Below are 21128 nucleotides of genomic sequence, written 5' to 3'. Positions count from 1 at the left end.
AGGGTTATTGAATATGACATCAACTTAGAGATACTCCAAGGAAAACCAATTATTTTTTTCTCTCTGATGATATACAGCCGTAATCACATGCTATGCACAAGTTTCATAAGACATGCTGATGGGCTCTCAGTTCCAGGAACCCAAAATGAACCCATATGTAGTTGGCAACTGGATTTTTCTTCTATTGCAAAATGTGTCAAACTCTGACAATTGTTTCTCTTTCTCTCAGTGTGACAAAGTTGTTATTTTCCCCATGATGCTTTTAGTGTGTGAACAAAGCATGCAACAATCCACAGCAGACTCTCTCTCTTTGTTTGTCTGAATAATACAGACCACTTAAAGGTTAAAAAGTGGGAATAGGTCTCCATTTTCTTTATTCTATTTCCTGCCTCTCACTACAGATTGCTTCTCCTTGTACGTTCTACTTGAAGAACACAGTTCATTTACAATGTCTTCTAAGTAGTTACTATATATGTACATACATATATACACACACACATATATACACGCATATATATATATATACACACATAAATTTTTTTAATCAGCTACCTAAAAATTTAAAAAATGGTGTGCTTTACACACCGAGGTTAACAGAAGTAGAAAGGAAGGTTACATTTATAACATGTCACTTCTGCTGAGGTCTTCAGTATTAGAAAAAAATTTTTTAATTGCTAAATTCAAGTGTGTTAGAAAGAAAAAAATTTGATAACTCAGGATCTTCAATAAAAAGTAGGCACAAACAACTCTAAATTTTCCAGGACTTTCCCCCTTACTTTTGGTCTTTTGAACTGGTCTACCTATGTTAGCTTTTGAAGTTCAGGGTCGAGCAAAAGAGAAACAGCATGTGATACTCATTTTAAATCAATTTATATAAATGTTTAGGTAGAAAGGAGGCTGGAGATTTAAGTTGTTGATTAAAATAAACTTAGTCATTTAATTTTTCCCTTCATTTCTCCATTTCCTCTCTACCTCAGTATTCCATTTTACTCTAGTTAATGAAGTTTGATTACAGATGACTTCTTGCCCAAACTCTCTCCCCAAATCTCTAGGCATTTACACTCTTTTGTTGTCAAAGAGAGAGTAATCATCCAAAAGAATGCCAAGGTAGGGAAGAGTTTCCAAGACTGGCAAAATGGATCCTGCCAAAGGATGCAATTGCCCCCTGCCATTTAACATGAACCTCTGCTGGTTGAGTTGAGCCATTCATACTTTGTAGATACCTGAGTGTTGGGACCATGAAGACCTCTCCTGCAGCTTCTGGAATCTAGAGAAGGACTGTGATAGGGACAGAATATGGGTCCAAAACTGCTCAGGACCAGGCTAGAGAGAGAAAGGAGTTTCTGGTGCTGGGGCTACACTTTTCCGAAGAATACTTGTAGGCACAATGATTCTGGGAGTCCCCTGGACTTCTGGGTATATCTGGAGGGGTCAGGAATACTCTTTGAAGTTTCCCTGGAATCTTCCCTTGGAATAATTAAGCCTATATAGAGGATAGAATGGGCCAGCTCTAAGTCAGTCTAGAAGGCCAGGAGCACAGCAGAAAAATCTCCCTTGAATTAAAAATACTTATTGGCAAAATCTCCATCACATCTGGGTGCCTACTGTATATACTATGTGCGAATATTTCAGATAACTTGACACCCTCGTGGAACACACAAATGTTATATAAAAAATGTATAGTGGCACAAATCTTGATTGCCTGGAAGAGAAGGCAGGGGGTTGAGAAATAAGCTATTCAAATGGATTCCATCTACAGAGAACATAAAACTGAAGCTAGAACTTCCTAAACAATGAGGAATCCTAGTTGTTTGTGATTATTTATGACACTAATTTATCTGGGCAAAAGTAAATATTCTTTCCAGACATTCTCATGACCATTTTAAGAAATTGGAGTCTTTAAGGCACATAAGTTAGGTATATATTATAGAAGATCAGTGGGATTTCATTGATAACATTGTTGGAGCTTTGAAGATTTGGATCCTGAGTCCCTTGGGAGTTTAATCATTCTGCCAAACTTTCTGCTTGACAATTAATGGGCACTGAGTGCCATGTTCCAATTCAACTAAAGAAGATAGGCCCTTAGAAAGCACTTCATTATTGTGATTTCTGGATTATTTATTTTGCAATCAATCATTGTGAAGACAGGTTGACATATAATTGGACCTAAAAAAATTACATTTTGATGGGGACATTGCAGGATAGCATTTTACATCTCACAACTCTATAGTAACCACACATTAGGCCAGCTTGACATTGCCTAGTGTCTATGCCAGAACTCCTGGTTCATTTCACATATGGCCTACATGTTGGATCTGGCATGCATTGAACTTGTGTGGGATAGAATGAGTCAATACTTTTGATTTAGGACCAAAACTTTGGAGCTGTGTTTGCCTGGAAACCACTGGCTATTGTTATGAAGGAGAACGGATCAAAATTTTTTTATTCATAGACATATAGCTCTGAGGAGATATTGACAGTATAACTCTGGGTCTGTATCACTCCATCTTCTCTTGCTTTTTAATTAATTCTACTCAATAGATTTCCAGTCTCAGCAGCCCTGATTGGCACCTTGTCAATGCTAGTCATCATTGTAAACCCTTCTAGGTAGAGTCAAAACCTTCTCAACCACTCTGTTTACGAAGTAGCTGTTCCTCAACACTTCCCCAGACCCCCGAGAACTGCCCTCAAATTCTCAATGATCAGGCAAACTTCTTTACGTATCATCCTGACTCCTCTGCAGCTCAGGACATACATACTATGGGTAACCAAGATCCTTCTTTATATCAGGCTCTTCCCCTACCACCACCACCACCATTTCCATCATTGTCACCATTTCACACATCTGCACACAACCTGTCTATGTCCAAATTAGAATGTTCCCCCTAATAGGTGGGTATTAGGAAGCAGATGAATAGAATGTAGAAAAATACACTTAAAGAAGGTTGAGTAGTGATTTTTGGTCTTTTCAGTGAATAGAGTTGAGGCTATATGTAGGCTGCACCCGAGAAAAGTAATTTGAAGAGTGTTTTCTTCTCTGGAAGCTACTGACCATAAAGAATGAATCATTGACCTAAATCTTGTTTCCTGGAACGAATGTCTATATCAATAAATCAACAAATGTTTGTCAAGAGCCTGCAATAAAAATTACCAGCCTTCAGTGTAAAAAAGAATCATCTGGGCAGCCTGTTTAAAAGGCAGAATCCCTACATGGAGATTCTGTTTATTGTAAAACTAACATCTGAGGTGATATCAGAGCCAGCACTTCTGGGACCATGTTTTGAGAACTACTGTCCTGCCATCTGCCAAGAGCTGTGTTAGCTGATGGTGGTGATAAGGTGATCTCTTCCCCCAAGAAGTTCATAGACTAGAGAAAGAAAGTGGTTAATGACAATGAAATGTGGTTCGTAGTAAAATCAGAAACACAGAGCAGGGGCTATGTGTGCTACAGATTCCTGGTTGTAGGAAAGGACAGTTGAGCGAGTCCTAAAGGATGCATAGGGTTTCTCCAGATAGATAAGGGAGCCGTCAAGGACATTTCAGATACAAGGAACTATTTACTGAAAGGCCCAAATACAGTCTCAGAGATTTAGATAAAATAAGACAGGTAGACAGATTGTAACAACAACAACAAAAAACCTAACCATACGAGTTACATATTACACTCCCCAAATAAGTGGAACAAACTGCTTTCTGGAAAATGAAAGCTTTTTAGAATCCCAAGGCACTGAGAAGTATCCGACTAAACCACAACTGTTTGATCAGTCTTCTGCCATCCACTCATGGTCCTGCCTCTCTCTGCTTCCTCTGAATGCTTTATCGCTCTGCAGCTGCCCAGAGACAACTGTCCCCTCGTGGCTTATTGGGAAACCCAGATTTCACATAGTATCCTCCTGGCTAGCTCTCTAGTTCAGTGTCCGTGGAGCCTTCATATGGGCTGTAACATGAAGCAGGAATATTTAAGACTGGCTTATGGTCAGGCTTCTGTTGGTTTCCAGCAAGATATGACTGTGTCTAGAGAGACAGCTGTTCCTCTGCAGAGCTGAGGTTCCTGGAGATCCCTGGGGTGCCCCCCTGCCCCAGTGAGCTGATAGAGCCCGGGGTTTCCTGAAATTTCCCGGGAGACTGTCAACCAGTGCGGACATAAGGAAAGCAATTCTCAGCCAGAATTTACAAGTTGACACAGAGACTTTGGAATAAAACTCCAAGTAGCCTGAAGATAGGAGAGTGTATTCTGGTGGGATTCCATTTCTCACTCAACTCAAAGAGAATAAAGCACTCCCCAAACTGAATGTACAAATTGATACTTTGTTCTCATCAGGTAACCAACCAGCTTTTTAAAATAGGAGTCCATATGAGAAAAAGATGGGAGTAGGGTGTATGGCCCTGTGACAAACCACAGTACCTGATGATCTTTAAACAGCCCTGAGCAGGGCAGGCTCACGCAGAATATTTGTGGATGGAGGCATTTGATACACTGGGCATATCGCTTAACCCCTGTGTATCTCATTCCTCATGTTGTATAAAGTTAGGAGGTTGATTAGAGGGTCTTTTTCAACTCAACACTCTGTAATCTATGAGGACTGTAATGAAAGCTGCATCGCCCTTAGGCAGTGATCTCAGATGTAAGTAGAGGGTCATACCTTCAACATAGAAACATGAACTCTACTATCTTATACCTTTAAAGCAGCTTCAGGTCGTGTGTAGACACTTCTAATTGGTCTCCCATTTCTATTTTGTCTGTTTACCACACAGGAGCTTGAATGATAAGTTTAAAACATAATTCAGATCATATCATGCCCCTGCTTAGATCCCTTCTGTTGGTTTCCTACTATATGTAGAATTTAATCCAAACCCCTTACTCTGGCACACAAGGCCCTTCTTGATCTGGCTTCCCACCTACCTCCAAACACATTGTACCACTCTCCAGCCAGGTTTGTTCCTTCTGGCTCATTTCCACCTCAGGCCCTTTGCACTTTCTGTTGCCTGTACCTGGAGTGATCTTCCCCTGGGCTCTGTGTTGCTGGCTCCTTCTCATCTGACTCTCAGGAAAATTTGCCTTCGCTCAACCTCCGGATGTAGTGTCCCTCCACCAAGTTTGAGGTTACCCCACCACCACCGTTCTATCTATTACCTGTTTTGTTTTCTTCACTCTGCTTACCACTGTCTGAAACAATGTTTCGTTTCTTTCTAATCTTCTTGTTTATCATCTGTGTTGCTCACTTAGACTATAAATTCCCCAAGAGTAGGAACCTTGTCTGTCTGCCGCAATGCTGTTTCCCTAGCACCTTGGCACCTAATTGCTGCTAAGGAAATGTTTAAATAAGAGTGAATGAAGCAGTAAAAATCTAGCACTATCCAGCTAATTTAAATGCTCCTCCTATGGTCTTAGTGAGCTCTAAAAATGAGAATAAACTAGACGATTTTGATGGGAAAGCTCAAAAAGCTTTTACGTGCCTGATTAAATGGGCCTTCCTAATGAAGGATTTGCCACAGGTTGTACAGAGCTGGATTGTATATCTTTCTAGTCGTTTTTAAGGCCCTGAGATGTGCAAAAAGTTCAAGAGTACTGACAGCCTTCTCTACTCCTTTTTTATTTTCTTAAATTAGCTGCTTGTGGTTGTATTTTCCACTGTTGGGAAACCTGTTCTTAAATATGAAGACGTCTGCTTCTCTATGGAAATGGCCAAGACCAACTGTTACGTCCATCCCTATGCAGATCCACCAGCTCAGTAATGGCTGAGTTCTCCACCCTCAGGTCCTGGTGTCACTTTTACCAAACCTTTAGTTCCCTCCCAGGAACCATAAAATAGTCTCCATTTTCTGGGTTTGTAGAATTTTTCACTAGATTTTGAGTTGCAGCTATCCTATTTTCCTTTCTCAGGAAGTATCCCAGTTCCTTTAAAGGAGCTGCAAAGAGGCTTTATTTTTTTACATAAAGAGGTTTATTTAGGAAGCTCCCCGCTAAATGAATCTGATCCAAAACTCAGGCCTAGAAACTACATTTTCTCCGGTGGCGTGACTGATGCCTCTGTGATGCTACTGGGATGGGCAGCGGCAGGAGTGGGGACTGTGAGAGGAGCTGTACTTGGAAGGAGGATGACTAATATTTCCCGTTTGTGCTGTATGTCTAGCAATACCGAATAACATGGTTGCCATCCATAGGAAAAGCTTGGGAAACCTTTATTTAACTGCCTGCCTTGGCCCCACATGAATGTAGCGTCAATTGCTAAACTTTTATAAAGAAAAGCTAATGGCTTGTTAATATCAGCTACCACCTAGATGGTTCTGATTACTGTCCTAAGGAAAATTACTCATGGGTGGGTCAGGATTTCTTTGTTTTTTTAAGGTATGCTTTTTTTTTTGGTAAGGAAGATTGGCTCTGAGCTAAGATCTGTTGCCAATCTTCCCCTTTTTTTCCTCTTCAAAGCCCCAGTACATAGTTGTATATCTTAGTTGTATGTCCTTCTAGTTCTTCTCTGTGGGACACCACCTCAGCATGGCTTGATGAGCAGTGTCTAGGTCAGCTTTCAGGATCTGAACCGGTGAACCCCAGGCCGCTGAAGCAGAGCACGTGAACTTAACCACTAGGCCACCAGGCTGGTGCCTGGGTCAGGATTTCTAATCTGATTTTAGAAATATATATAGAAATCATATGAGCATTTGCCACTTAGTTTTATGAGCAAAATAGTTTCGATAAACATTATCCATACCCAGAACATCCAAGTTACTCTGTGCTTCTTAATCCATAACAGGATGAGTTAAGGGCAGGAATCACCAGTGAATAATGCCTCAAAGTTTGCTGATTTTTGGAAGAGTAGTACATCATCGATTAGTACTGGTAGCAATGTTTAAGGTTCTTATTTATCCCCATTTATCAATAATAGAACAATAGAATTTTTAAAGAAATATACTGGCTGTTCTCAGTACTAGAGGATAAATTCATTCAACGTACGTTTATAGTAAATGTATACAATATTTCCAATACTGAACCAGAACATATAAAGACTGTCTAAGGGCAGAGTTCCTTGGGGGTGTAGACCTAAGATTGGGACTGAGGGACAGTAAATAGCGAAGGAGCAAGTCCATGTACACAGAGGGAGGCCAACATCACGGAGGCAACAAAAGCAGCACTCCAGCTCCTCCCATTTCTGGTATCCCTAAATTGCCTCCTTCAGCACTTCGTCTCCTAGGCCAAGAGTTATCAGCCTCTCCTTCACAACACCTCCGCTCCCATCCTTTTCTGACTCATTCTTTTCATTCTACTGAAGACATTTATCTTCACATCACACTCCCATGGGCATTCATAGGAGAGGCTGTGGGTTCTCCAGGAGATATTAAGTCTGTCCAGTGGGGAGATGAATATGACAAATGTTTTTATCTGGCTGCTGGGGCCCTTGAGGTAGTTTACTGGTAAGACTGCTCAAGCCCCTCTACCTTCTGAGATGCCCCCTTGCCCCATGGGAAACTCACACATCCTGGTCACCCTAAAGGCTGCAGTGCCACACAGCTCCCCATATCAGCCCTGCCATCCCCTCTGTGCTCAGGCCAGTGCAAAGCCGGATCAGTCTGCTACCTGAGCAGATGTCCAACCCAGGAGAGCACTGCTGCTTCCCCCTCTTGCAGCAGCCCTCCAGGCTCTGTGAGCCACTTTCTTCAAGCACCCCCTCCCCTCCCTGGGAAAGCCTGTGTGGGAGAAGGAAAAGCCTCTCCCTAGGAACACCCTCGCCTTCTCACAAAGCCGGGGTTGACTACTCCTTCTCCCTTTCCTGTCCTCCTCCTTAAAGGGCGTGGCGACTGCCTACCGTTTGTTCAAGGCTGTCTGTAGAAACCTTCACGCGGACGTAGTACCCCTGTCCTCAGCCTAGGACAGCAGGGAAAGCCCCACCCGCAATCCTGAAACAGAGGCAATTCCCCCAAGAATTCTGCTCCTCTCTCCCACTTCAGAAGTGCAAATGAAAGTGTTATTTTTTAAACACTTCTGTTCTAATTTTTTTAAGTAAATCATTCATGAGCTTCTGTATTTTAACTCTTATTAGTAACATAATTACTTAGAACGCCACCTCACCAGATTTGAGAATTTCTTTCCCTGAGAGCAGGGAAGTAGCTGCCAGGTCTATAAAATTAAACGATATATTAACAAATAAGGTGGTATAGGAGGGAGAAAAAACAATTCCACTTAAGTATATTAAAAATGGCTATTTGCCACTGAAAGATATTACAACTACCATCATTATGGTCTATCATCGCCATTATTTCATGAAAGAAGGACATTGTAGTAAAAAAGGGAGAACATAAACTCAGAATAAAATGGTAATTCTTTATATCTCAAGAAAAACAGGTTAATCTCTGAAAACTGAGGTTTTAGCTTTATGGAGAAATGTAAGGAATTGTTTCTATCTTCCTCATTTCACTGTAAACCAATAAAAACCTCATGAAAGCAGAGTTCTGAGGACAGGTCTTTGAGAGTGCTTATCGAGAGTCTTCAGTTCTGTGTCCTCAGCTCAAGGATAAACTGGGAGCTTTCCTTCAGAAACTGATCCCACTCATCCCAGAGCCTCCCAACCATCCCACAGGAGAGGAGGGGGCCGTGGGGCCTCTCCCAGATCAGTCCAAGGGCCCCCTGCAATTCATAGGACAACGTCGTGCGAGAAGGATGTGCTCAGCTAGTGCCAGCCCTGACTGCCATTCATGCAAGTGGGGGTCTGCCCTTTGACCTTTGTCTCTCAGGCTCCAAAGCTTCACAATAAACAGCACGAGAGGGGTTATCCTCTGATGTAATTCATCTTGAAGCCCGTTTAAAAGAGAACCAAAATATATGTCAGTGTGAACACAGTTTCTTAACAGACAGCAGCATACAGTCTGTGGAATCAACATCCTCATTTTCACTATTTCGATTTGGATATAGGAGTGGGGAGGGTAGGAAGCTAATGCCTTTCCTTCAGCCCTGACGCCTGCATCCAGCTTTTCATTTGTCAGTACCTTGTTGACAGTTGATTTTCACAATGGAAAAGCCTTCTGATTTATTATCAGACTCCAGCCAAACCCTCCATTCCCAGACCTTCTAAGATGATCTTGTAAATTACAGCAGGGAGAACGAGAGGGCAAGCTGGCTCCCTTTAAACAACAGCAACAACCACGGGAGATAGGGAATGTTTCCAGAAGGATTTGTGCTTCCTTCAGTGGAGTTAGGAGAAATGTGGATTAAATACTTTTCATAACCAGCAGCTGTAATTATCAGAGAAATTTGAGGCAGTGTGACTTCTCACACAGCTGTATGAGCCGTTTTCATACCGCGAAGTCCACTGAGGAAAAGAAGAGAGGGAATTTTATCCTTCCAATAACTACAATTTTGTGTTGGTAAATCAAGCATAAAATTGGTAGTTGAAATGCTTCCAGGAGTCTTTGTTTAGAAATACCTTTATCCATCTATATTTTGTCTGAGTCTAGCTTTTCTAACTACTGTCATTCCAGGAGATGGAGTGTTCTGTGTGCCATGTTACTATTACTGTCCCCAAAACATGCTGCTATTGAATGCTTGCTGAGTGCTCTTAGAAATGGCAAGACCATAACTTAGCCTGACAAAACCGTCTTTGGGGTTAGATGACATTATTTGACTGAGACTCTTATTTGCCTCTCAGTAACGTCCACTGTTTGTCTTTTTAATTCAGGCATCATATCAACGTTTCTTCACGTCCATCCTTTTGGAGCCAATATAGAGTATCTCTGGTCATACATGCAGCAGCTGGACTCCAAGGTAAATGTCTTTTCTGGAGCGGCCTTGCATTGCTGAAATTGAGTGTGCCGATCGCTGGCTGCAGGCGCACCCTGCGGCAGCTGCGTGAGGGACATAATCAGTCCTCCTCCTTCATAGGAACCTCGGTTTTCGGCAGATCGTTGTCTTCTTTCCACTCACTTTTGTCTTTGTAGAAAGAAAAGCAGTTATCTAAAATGACAACGACCTTCAGCAGATGCCAAATTACTTTGAAAAGCGTATGAGGGACTTCAAATTGCAGGTTGGCTCGAAAGTTCCCAAAACAAGGGAGAAATCAGGTCAGGATGGCTAATGGGGCATTATCCTTAGAGCTATTCTCACAGGATTCTGTGTTAAGAACTCCACACAATAGAGGAAAAATCACCCCAAATAACATAGAGATCTGATATGACTCTCAAGAAAACTGTATTAATGGTTGTTTTTCAGCATTATTCTCTAAGTGGAAGAAATGACTGCAGAGTTCTTCTCAGCTGTGCTCCTCAGGGTCACCCTCCAAGTTGGCACATCACTCCTCATTTCTCTGAGGCTCAGTCTTTCTCATCTGCAAATTAGCTATACTCCTAGCCCTTTGCAGTGTTTGTGTGCCCAAGGAGAAGGGAGAAAAAGAGCTCAATTTATGTATTGAATCCTAGTGAACAAGGGGGGCCCCTGTCGAAATAAAGTGATGTCATTAACCAGTACTGCCTGGGGAAGCTGGAAGGGGATGGACACAGAAGCAAAACAGAGAAGCTAGGCCTGTCCTTGAGTAGCTGGCTAAATGTCCTGCTGGGGAGGAAAATGGGAATAAGAAGCTCTTCCACCGAGCACAGCACAGTGCGTGGAATTTGTAGGACGAGGCCCACAGCCCGCAGTTGTATGAGCTGAATACACATAGGTCATTTTCAATTTTCAATGGTCAGGATCAATGAAACTACTATACCATGCTCTTATTTTAATTCAAATAATTCAAATAAGATCATGATCTTACCAAATCATGATCCCACAACTGCTTGCCCTTTCTAATGGGTCTTATACTTCCCCTTTGAGACAAGTCATCCGGAACAAAATTATTCTTCAGTCATGGAGATTCATGCCCTTTCGTTCCCACACAGCTGGTGATCAGGTAGACCAAAGCAGAGAAAGGGAATGAGGAGACGGTAAGACTTGTGAAGTTCGGAATCATGTTATTGTCTTCTTTGTGGCCTCCCCTCACGTGGACAGGGAGGTAACAGAAAATGCTCACGTTAACGCAGACGAAATGAGAAGGACAAGCTATACAATGTCACTTTGTGGAAATAAAGCTTTGAAGGGCTTCTTGGTCTTTTTTCCGTCACCAATATCATTCTTCCTTAATATCACCACTACCTTTGCCTGGACGATTAAACCAAACACTGCTTGCACCGATGGGCTTGGCCTAGAATAAGCCCTCAAGAAATGATTCCTGTTGTCGCTCCTGTCCTTCCCCTCATATTGCTGACATTTCTTTCCTTCCCTTTCTGGAAATCCCAAGTGGGAAGCCTTTGTTGAGAAGCAACTGTTGTTTTAGTATGAGCTGAAATGGCCAAAGAATCCACTTGTTTTTTATCTAAGAATTTCAGGCCTCTCGTCTCCTCTGCCCCATCAGTGGAGGTCGATGATCTGCACATCTGTGAGATGTGTGTGTGAGTTCTCACACATGCGTGTGCATGCATGTGCACGTAAAATCACCTGGGCAGTTAAAAATGATGAATTATTTTGGTGAGGTGGGAGCTCTTGTTCTAGTCGTACTCTCAGGACAGTGTCCATCATCCATTTGCTCAGGTGAGGTTTGTGTGGTCTCCTCCATCGGTCTCTGAGGAAAGAACCCACACACCTGGTTCTGGCGATTAGATGATGGGCCTTTCCGGAAGGAATTGAATCAAGGAGAATTCCATTTCACCTCAGACTGGTACTTTTATTTTAGAAGATAATGCAGAAAGTATTTCCCTCCAGAGGAAATACACAGGGCCTGCCCCAGACAGCCCTCCATGGCCTGACTGAAATGCTCAGTAGAGCTGTCAGATTTTTTCTCATGCCTGTGGCAAAAAAATATATCAAAAAAGTGCTCTGACTTAAACTCCTGGGTACCAGGGATTGGACCAAATATTCTTTCCATCCCAGTGAGGCTGAAAAGATAGTTAGACTTTTTAATCCAGAGAGCAAATTATTGCTCTGTACTGGAATTCCACATCCTCAGGGCTTTAAACAGAAAACAATGAGAGGTTTGCCCTCTAAGCATCCACGAAGGCCTCGTCCTTGCATCAGCTGCCCCGAGGCTCCGAATCCTGCAGCCGCGGACAGCCATTGATGCTGAGGCTTTCCGGTGCAGCGGCCTGGTGTGCCTGCCTCTGATCAATCAGAATGAACTGAGTGTCACCTGGCCCCCACAGAGTTTTGGTTAATGTTGCATTAAGGCAGTGGATTCTGCCTGGCCTCTGCAACACAGGGGGTTTGCTGACTCTAGTGGGACGGCTTTTTAAAATTTCCACTTAGAACAACATGGTTCCTTGAGATTGGACAGCATTACCATTGCCACAGTTGTTATAAGATAGCATTTAGATTCTGCCTACCCCAGTGCTGATGAGAGCGAGGAAAGCAGGCTCAGTCCGGCCTTAATGGAGCTGTTTTTATTAGGATTTTCCCAAAGGCCATATATGTGGATAAGAATGATTAGAAATGGAAGAGAGACAGGAATTAATTTAAATTATGCTGGGCATGTAAATTGTACATGGCTCCCTAAAACTGTGTAGCCCAACGATAGGCCATTTTCCAGTTAAATATTCCTCCTGCTCTTGATAATGATATTTGCATATTTTTTTCTTCTCAGTCTCTTCTAAACCACTCACTCTCGTTTACTCAGCTCTCTTGCATTGGAAACATATGACCAAGTCAGGAAGAGTCATTCAGAGGAAGATAGGGCCAGGGTGGTGGGGGGAGATGGCTTCCTGAAGTTTTGCTGAGTCAAAAATTGTGCCCTGGGCACAGGCAGGTAAGCTCTTCAGAATAAGCAACACTATCTTGAAAATGGTTTCTGATCGATACACAGAATCTCCCATACCAGCCCCAAGCCATTAAGCCCACTTGCTGATCCTAGGCAGCAAAGAAGTCACGTTTGAGTTGAGCATTAGCAGATGAATATTTCCTATCTTACAGTCAAGAGGATGGATTCCTCTCTCTTCCCCTAGTTTATGTATTCTTTAGGAGACAAAGACCCAGTCATCCAAGTGTGCCTGGCTGCCCCACTACATACCTGCAGCCTCTTCCCTAGGCCTACTAAATGGAAGACTCGATTCTAAAAACCAGACTCAACATAGTGTAGCCGTAGATGCTGGAGGATTTAGAAAGACCTGCCATTTTGGCATGAGACCACTGTTGGTGATGGGCTTGGGTGCTCATGGGCATGTGCACATTTCTCATCAGAGGAGCAAATGACGTGCATTTCTGACTAAAATCTTACCTCTGGAAACACGAAATTAAAATATCTTGTCAATTCCAAGGAAATTCAAATCAGCCTTAATTGTAGAGCATTCTTTCCCAGATTATAGTTAGGCACCAAGTATGGATAAAAACGTTCCCAATAGGGTTTGTAAGATTGCCCACCCGAATAATCTTTAATATTATGTATATTCTGGTGTTCTCCTAAATAGCCATCTGTCACAGTATGTTAATGAGTGAATGAGTTTTCTGTTGCTTAGGCTGTAATGACTGTGTTTTTTAGATATCACAGCACCTCTAGAGAGCATATGACATATGAAGTATAGGAGGTAACTACTTCCGTTTGGCTACATAAAGAATAAAAAGGAGTTGCTCAGCCACAGGGAGAGAAATTGACAAGGTTACAGGGAACCCAGTGGATGCTCGGATAATTCACTGCTTTTCACATACCCTGCACTGTCCGGGGGACTAGGAGAGTGGAGGATGGCCAGGACACAAAAGAAATCTAAGAAAGAAACTTGCTCTGAAAAAACTTGTAGTCTAGTTGAGGAAATGGTATAATATCTATGAACTAACTTGAGAATCAGACGTGAACTAATGAAGTGCTAAATTGGGCAGGCAGATATTTAGTGAAACAGGAGTTGGAGAAGGGCGAAATGTGTCCAAGTCACGATTAACAGGAGGTATCCTTGAGTCTATGCTTGTTCTGGTGGCTTCCCTCTGAGGTCCTTTAGCTGTCAATGCCGCATTTCTTCCCTTTCTCCTCCTTCTCCCTTCTTTCCTGCCTGCCTTCTCTCATTTTCCATCCAGAGCCTTTCTTTTCTCTTTCCAATTCTTCCATTCTTTCTTCCAATTCCTTCTATTTATCTTCTTCTTTCTTTCTTTTCTTTTCCTCTTCCCTCCTTTCCTTCCTCCCTGTTCCTCTTCGCTCCAGTTCTTTCCTTTTCTCTTCCTAATTCCCCACTTATTTATCTTCTTTCCTTCTTCCTCCCATACTTCCTCCTTTGTGTCCTTCCTCCCTCCCTCCCCTCCCTCCTCTCCCCACCCACGTTCTGTATTTCTCTCTGCAAATGTTTATTGCAAGGTGCCTATGTGCTGACACTGTGCTTTGCCTAGGGATATGAAGAGTGAACAAGATTTAAGTGTGCACTGAAGTCTAACAGTCAGTTTATCCTATGGAAAGAAATCTGGTTTTACAATTGGCTTGCCTGACTCTCCAGCCTCGACAAAGCCTATACCAGTGTCTTTTCAGTACCTGAGATGAGAACCCGTCCTCACTCAGCTTCCCTTGCCTGACTGGTGTGGGACGTGGAGCCAACTATCCCGATAATAAAATTGATTTATGTCTGCTTGGGTCAATTTATACATGTGCTGAGAGGCCTGGCAAGGAGGCAGGAGCCTTGGACTAGAATCAGCACTTCAGAAAATAATTCAAGCAGATCTTACAAATTACCTCTGCAGCGTTACCACCACACAAAGCCCCTTGGTTACACTGAGCCTTTATTTCTTCTCATCTTTTCTTTTCTTTTTTTAATTAGAGCAAATCAATCCTTTCTAAAAGAATAAATGTTAGACTTAGAAAATTTTAAACAAAACAGGGGTAGGGGGACCACTGACAACATCAAAGACATATATACAGACCACTAATTTCTTGGAGCAAAAGCCAGCAGGATAAGAGAGTGATAAAAGCATCATGTTTATGACAATCTTCCCCACTTTCTGGAGCACCAAATGCTTGGTATATGGGAGAATGATATTTCACTGTCACAGCATGTGTTTCTACCTGTATTGTAATGCCACACAGAATTCTCCTAACCACATGTATTTGATTCTCCGCATAGTATTTTTGTGAGAGAGGGACTGCAGTGCTGTGAAAGCAGGGCTGGATTCAGCATCAGAGGCCCTGCACCAAGTTCTAGCCCCTCCACTCACCAGCTGGGCAAGTAAACAGCCATCCCTGGCCCCAGGGTTCCATCTGTGACAAACAGGAGCGTAGAGAGAATCCCTGACCTCAGAAGGGATTCAGGGAAGGGAATCCTGCACAATTGATGAGGAAATGGGTAAATTTCACTCTGAGCTCGGCCAGTGAGGTCTTGGTGCTTCGTTTTATGTGATGATGCCATGACTGGTTCAGTTCTCAAGACCAAGAAATTATTGGTAGGAAATGAAGGCTCTCAGCTAAATTCCAGAGCATTTCCTTAAAGGTGTTTATTTCTCATGCCAGAAGAAAGATCAAGGAGAACCTGCTTTTAGGTTAGTTTGATGGTTTTTAAACCTTTTCCCAACCTGACAAAATTAACCTGTACGACATTACATTTCGGGATTTTTAAAACTAATTCAAGAGAAAATTCAATTTACCCTTCTTTTTCACCTTATGGCCAAAGAACTTTTACTTTACAAATATCTTCATTTACTTTAATTCTGTTTTCTTCTCCTCCCTATAAATAATTTGTCAGCTCTTGTAATTTTGCCATCATCCTCTGTAAAATGGGTTTTTATGGGTTACTGTATATATTAAATGACTTAATTTATGAAAAGTATTCCGAACAGTATCTGGCACACAGTAAGTGCTATTAAGTTTTGGTTCTCCTTTGTTTTGTGTTTCGAAGTACACAAAAGACCTCTCACGTTTTCTCAGTTTGAGATCTCGGCAAAAACCTGGTGGACATGTTACCGCACAAAGTAGGGGTTCTCTGCCCAAAGCCAATTAAAAAATACCATTAATACAGCATCAGCTTTTGAGAAAAGGAAAGGCTTTATTGTGAGGTTGACCGGCAAGGAGATAGGAGTCAGAGCTCTCCAATCTGTCTCCCTCCATCCAGGGCTTGGGGGAAAATTTATGGAATGAAGGGCAGGGCAGTCTGAATGGTGGAGAGAGATGATTGAAGGTAAGGAAAAGTGAGGTAATTGATGACCTGCGCAAGTTGTAGTCAAGCTTCACGCCTCTTTATAGGATGCATGTTCACAAAATAGCAGCATTACCATGACCTGAGGGTGGAGTTTTTGGCCCCCTGACATCAAAAAGGTCACCTATTGGGCATTTGTGCAGGCCCAGTTGATGGGTTGGTGGTCTCAACTGGCCTGAACTGGACAAGGGGTGGACTCTCAGTTCCTGAAAAACAACTCTTAATTACTCTACTGATAAGATGGGCTCAGTTCAAATTGGTCCTCTAGTGGATCTGTGGTTACAGACAGGTGAATTTTAAATGCCTCGCCCAAAGACCAGTGCTAATATAGGGCAGGACCAGCACTCAAATCCAAGTACTGAGAGCATTCGGTGAGTTTTTTCCCAATTGCTTTGTCTTGCAAATGAGAACACACCCAAAGAGATTAAGTGATTTAGACAGTGAAACTGGTTAATGATCATGCCATGATTAGACTCCAAATCTTTTGCCTCTACATTTCTTTCTTCCTGCAGGTGAGGGGTTTGTTTGCTTGTTTAATGAGCTTTCTGATGAGATCAGTGCATGTAAAGCGCTTACTCTGTGCCCACAGTGATGACTCAGGAAGTGGTAGCTACTTCTCTCCTGCTGCATGCCATCTTCTGCTTCCTTTGAGGTTGAAGTCTAGGCTCAGGTCACAAGACACCTTGGAAAACAAGATTCCCTATGATTTGCTTGCTGTTTTGGTGAATGGTTCACGTGGGGTGCTCAAGCATTAGCGTATGAATGTGTACAAGCTGGTTAAGTTGGGAATTTTCAGTTTTATGCCGTTGATGTGGATATCCCTCTAAAGTAGTATTCGTCACAGAGGAGCCTGCCCTCCAGTACACAGAGCCCTCCCCCGTGGTCCCCACCCATGAACAGAGAAGCAGTGACTAAGAGGATTATTTCCCAACCTCACTCCACACTCCCCGACCCCCTGTGGTGGTTGGCACCATTTGTTAAGAACAAGGGCAGAGAGCCTGGATCTGCACCCCAGCTCCACACTTACTGCCTGGGTTACCCTGCACCAGGTACCTAATCTTTCTGGACCTCAGTTTCCTCATTTGTAAACTATTCGCTCTCTTAGGAGAGAGTGGTGAGAATTAAAGAAAGTGTTTTCCGAAGAGTCTGGCAAGGAAAAAGTTCTCAGTGATTATGAGTTGATATGCCTTTTAAAACCAGCGGTGGGGCTGCTGGGTTGGGATTGCCCAACCTGACCCCAGCTGGCCTCCTGCATAGACATTATCTTTAGATCAGATCTTTATTTGACCCTCAAGAATTCAGCTTTCTCTCTCCTCAATGAATAGCACAAGGCTTCTTCTCTACTTTTCCTAGGGAGGTGATAGTTATGCTGGAAACAAGCCTGTGGTGGGCTGGCTTTTACCTCAATCTGTCACCTTTTCTATGGCTTCTGTTTGATCTGGGGAAGGACCACTCATCTCAGGGGTATCAGTTGAATTTGACTTTGGACTGGAGTCTAACATAGATTACCTGTGCTGTCCTCGTCCCAAAAGAAAGAAGGGAGCTTGTTAGGAGGATAACTTGGCCTCATAGAGCTTAAGGAAAATTGCCTTCTGGACCAACTCAAAACTGGGTTTGACCACATACCTCTCTGTACTCGTTTCCTTTGGTTTATCTGCACAGAGCTTGACGCATCCGCCACAAAAGGTTTGATATTAGTGTGTTGTATTCTGCCAGCATTGATAAATCGGTGTATATAGGAAGCGTATTGGTCCTAGGCACTGTGTTACGTTTTACATGTAATCCTCACAATTACACAGAGAGAGACATCGTTATTTCTGTTGTACACGTGAAGAAACTGAGAATTATCGCTGTTAAATGACCCACCCAAAGTCACACAGCTTGCCTGAGGCACAGCCTAGATTAAAAACCAAACCTGTCTAGTTTAAGTCCCCATTCTTAACCCAAATATGCTTGAGTGTAAGAATTACCTTGGGTGATTGTTAAAAATAGATTATCTGGGGCTGGCCCTGTTTCCTAGTGGTTAAGTTTGGTGGACTCCGCCTCAGCAGCCGGGGTTCACAGGTTAGGATCCTGGGCATGGACCTACACCACTCATCAGCCATGCTGTGGTGGCAACCCACATACGAAACAGAGGAAGATTGGCAACAGGTGTTAGCTCAGAGTGAATCTTCCTCAGCAAAAGAAAACAAAGATTATCTGGGCTACCCCCTAGATTGGCTGAATCAAAGTCTTCAGAGAAGAGGCTAGAGAATCTATCTTTTTAACAAGTACCCCAGGTGATTGATGTTTTAAAAACGCACTACACCCCTACTTCTTCACCTGCAGCTGTTGACAATCCTGGGGAGCACACCAATCCCCAGGTCCCAACCCACATGCAGTGGGTCCTTCCCAAGTTCTGTCTTGGATAAGACACTTCTGTAGTTCACTCAGTTTTCTCAGCTATAAGATGGAGATAGATCATATTTGCCCCTCATATCTCATAGGAGTGTCGTAGGAATGAAATGAGGGTGCTGGTGAGGGTGCTTCACACAGTGCTCCCTGAAAGAAAATGTACTTTCAAAATCACTATGAACCTTTCAATAACCTGTTTAATAGGCTTTTGTGGGTTGACCTGGAGTCTAATAATCCGTTTAACATGGTTTTATGGGAAAATGCATTCAGGTTTCAAAATAATTCACACAGAAATGTTAGAATACAATTGATTTCAACTTTCAGGACTGCCTCTATCTAAAGTTTTGTATTGGAGGCCCAGGAATATTGAATATATCTATCATTTGAAATCTTTTCCATGTGAGTATTGAATGAACAGTTGATTTGACTTCCTGGTCTCTTTGGTCTCTCTTTAAAATGAGTGTTAATATTGTTAAATGGAAAGTATAGACTGTAAAATGATATCTATACAGTGATTGTACCTTGAAAAATAATAATAGATCTGAGTCATTGAACATTTCTATGTGCCCAAATCTGTGCTAAGCTGGTAGTCTGCACACATCCTTATTAAGTGTTGTTATTCCCACTTGCTGAGGCTTAGAGAGACTGATTATCTTGGTAGGAGTCATTTAGCTCATAACAATAGTAGATACAGGATTCAAACAAAAACGTCAGGTCCCAATTCCAGGGTCTTAGCTGCTTTGCTACATGAGATCCCCATACACACACATGGATTAGGATGTCACCACAGGAAAGCAAGAGCAATGGCTGTGTTAGAGCAGAAGGATTATGGTTGATTTGTTCTTTATTTAAGAATAAATGAATTATTGGTATAAAAATTTATGCAATAAAGAAAAATTGGGAGAAGAAAAAACTTGCCTTAAACAAATCTACCTGGATTTTATGACTGGATATTGAGACTTCTATGGCTGTAGGTTTTGGGTTTCATTTCTGTTGTTAAACCTTCATGATCTTCTGGTGCCTGTGAAAGCTAAAGGAAGAGAAAGAAGTTAAGGTGGCAAGAAATCTACCCGCATGCCCTCGGCCCTCACTGAGCTGGATAAAAGTGCTGCCCTTTATAGAACAGGATGAGGGCCCAGTAGCTTTCCAGGAGTGGTAATGAATTTGCTCTGAGCCCCGTTAAGTCCCATCCCATCTCCTTTTGTATCAAGGGAGGGCGGTTCAGGCGTGACGCTGCCAGGAAGGTAGCCATCCACATGAAGGGCCAACCTGGAACTTTCCACCCATTGTCTCGTGCTCGGGATGACAAGGATAATCACATTCAGCACTTACGTCGTGCTCCTCTTATAAGGACATTACTTGACAGCCAAGTAGAAAACTACACATGTTGTCTGTCTCTCTGGGAAGCATATCCCTACCTAACCCCTGGTCTCCTTTCAGATGAGTCCCTTTCCCAAAGTGACTTCTCTTCCTTTCTAACAGATATCTGCAAACGAAATCGAAATGCTTTTGATGAGGCTGCCACGCATGTTTAAACAGGAATTCACAGGTGTGGGAGCAACGCTGGAGAAAAGATGGAAGTTATGTGCCTTTGAAGGAATTAAAACCACCTAACTGTGAAGAGCAAAAAGATTTCTGGAAAAGAACCCACCTGAACCCGGCCAGGGCTGTGCAGCGTGAGCGCAGGAGGTGTCGGGTTGGCCCAGCTCGGGACCTTGGTGGAGCCCGCAGAGCCTGACTTTAGTTCCATCCGTGGTGTTCTCTTGTGAGTGGAAATGTAATTGTGTACCAGTTCCCTAAAACAAACAAAGCTTCATACTGTGACAGATCTGTTTCCTATGAAAACCAATGATTCCACAGTCATAATGATGGCAAAATCTTAAAATATGCTACATTTGAGAATAGCTCGCCAAGCAAAATATTTAACATTAATGATGGTGTAGCAATGGTTGTTGCTAGACTACAGAGTTGTATATGTAATGTATAGCTGAAATCATTCAATGACATTTTCCTGAAAGTCTTTCTGTTTCAGTAAAAAAAAAAAATGTAATTTTACAGTGAGGAAAAGATCATACCAAAAGAAAACTTGAATATGTGTCTCAACATTTATTGTATTTTGTAAATTAAGTTATATGCTGTTCCAGGGACTTTTGCCTTATTGAAGAGGCAGAAAATGTGATTGGACTCCTTGAGAATGCTTTATCAAGAATATTATTTTTCTAATGTAACAATTCTCCATCATAAGTTCTTTTAACATGGACTGCATAACAATTTTCATAAAATGTAAATAAAGGGAAAACTAGTGCTACTGTCTTGTACTTGGTATGTAATATTCAGGTTTATGCATCAAAATAAACATTCAGTAAATATTCCTGTTACAAATTTTATAGCAAAGATATTAATTTTTTTCAATAAATATGACTTCTACCATGTTTGTTTTGCAAATTATTCTTTCATATATTTTAATTCTTCCTTGAGAAACCTTTCTCACATTATTGTCACATCTCATATCCCATCATTTTTAAATGATTAGATGCATGAGTGACATGAAAAGACATGACATAATTTCAAATAGGAATATATAAAAATTGTGGAGTGGAAAGTACTAAGAAAAAGAGATT

General features: G+C 42.2%; 1 protein-coding gene across 10 annotated transcripts in view; it reads left to right on the top strand.

Moving 5' to 3' along the window:
• Positions 1-20928, top strand: part of ENOX1 (ecto-NOX disulfide-thiol exchanger 1) — a 535380-nt gene extending 514452 nt beyond the window's left edge. For all 10 annotated transcript variants that reach the window (XM_046663943.1, XM_046663938.1, XM_046663939.1 and 7 more), the window contains 2 exons: positions 9672-9757; positions 19990-20928. In XM_046663943.1, coding sequence (XP_046519899.1) covers positions 9672-9757; positions 19990-20121 — 218 coding nt within the window. In that variant the 3' untranslated portion in view covers positions 20122-20928. The remainder of the gene's footprint in view (positions 1-9671; positions 9758-19989) is intronic.
• The last annotated feature ends 200 nt before the right edge of the window (positions 20929-21128 follow it).

This window comes from Equus quagga, chromosome 6 (genome assembly GCF_021613505.1).
Source record: "Equus quagga isolate Etosha38 chromosome 6, UCLA_HA_Equagga_1.0, whole genome shotgun sequence".
Taxonomy (NCBI): Eukaryota; Metazoa; Chordata; class Mammalia; order Perissodactyla; family Equidae; genus Equus; species Equus quagga.
The sequence above is the reverse complement of the archived record's forward strand: the minus strand, read 5'-3'. Positions and strand labels throughout refer to the sequence as shown.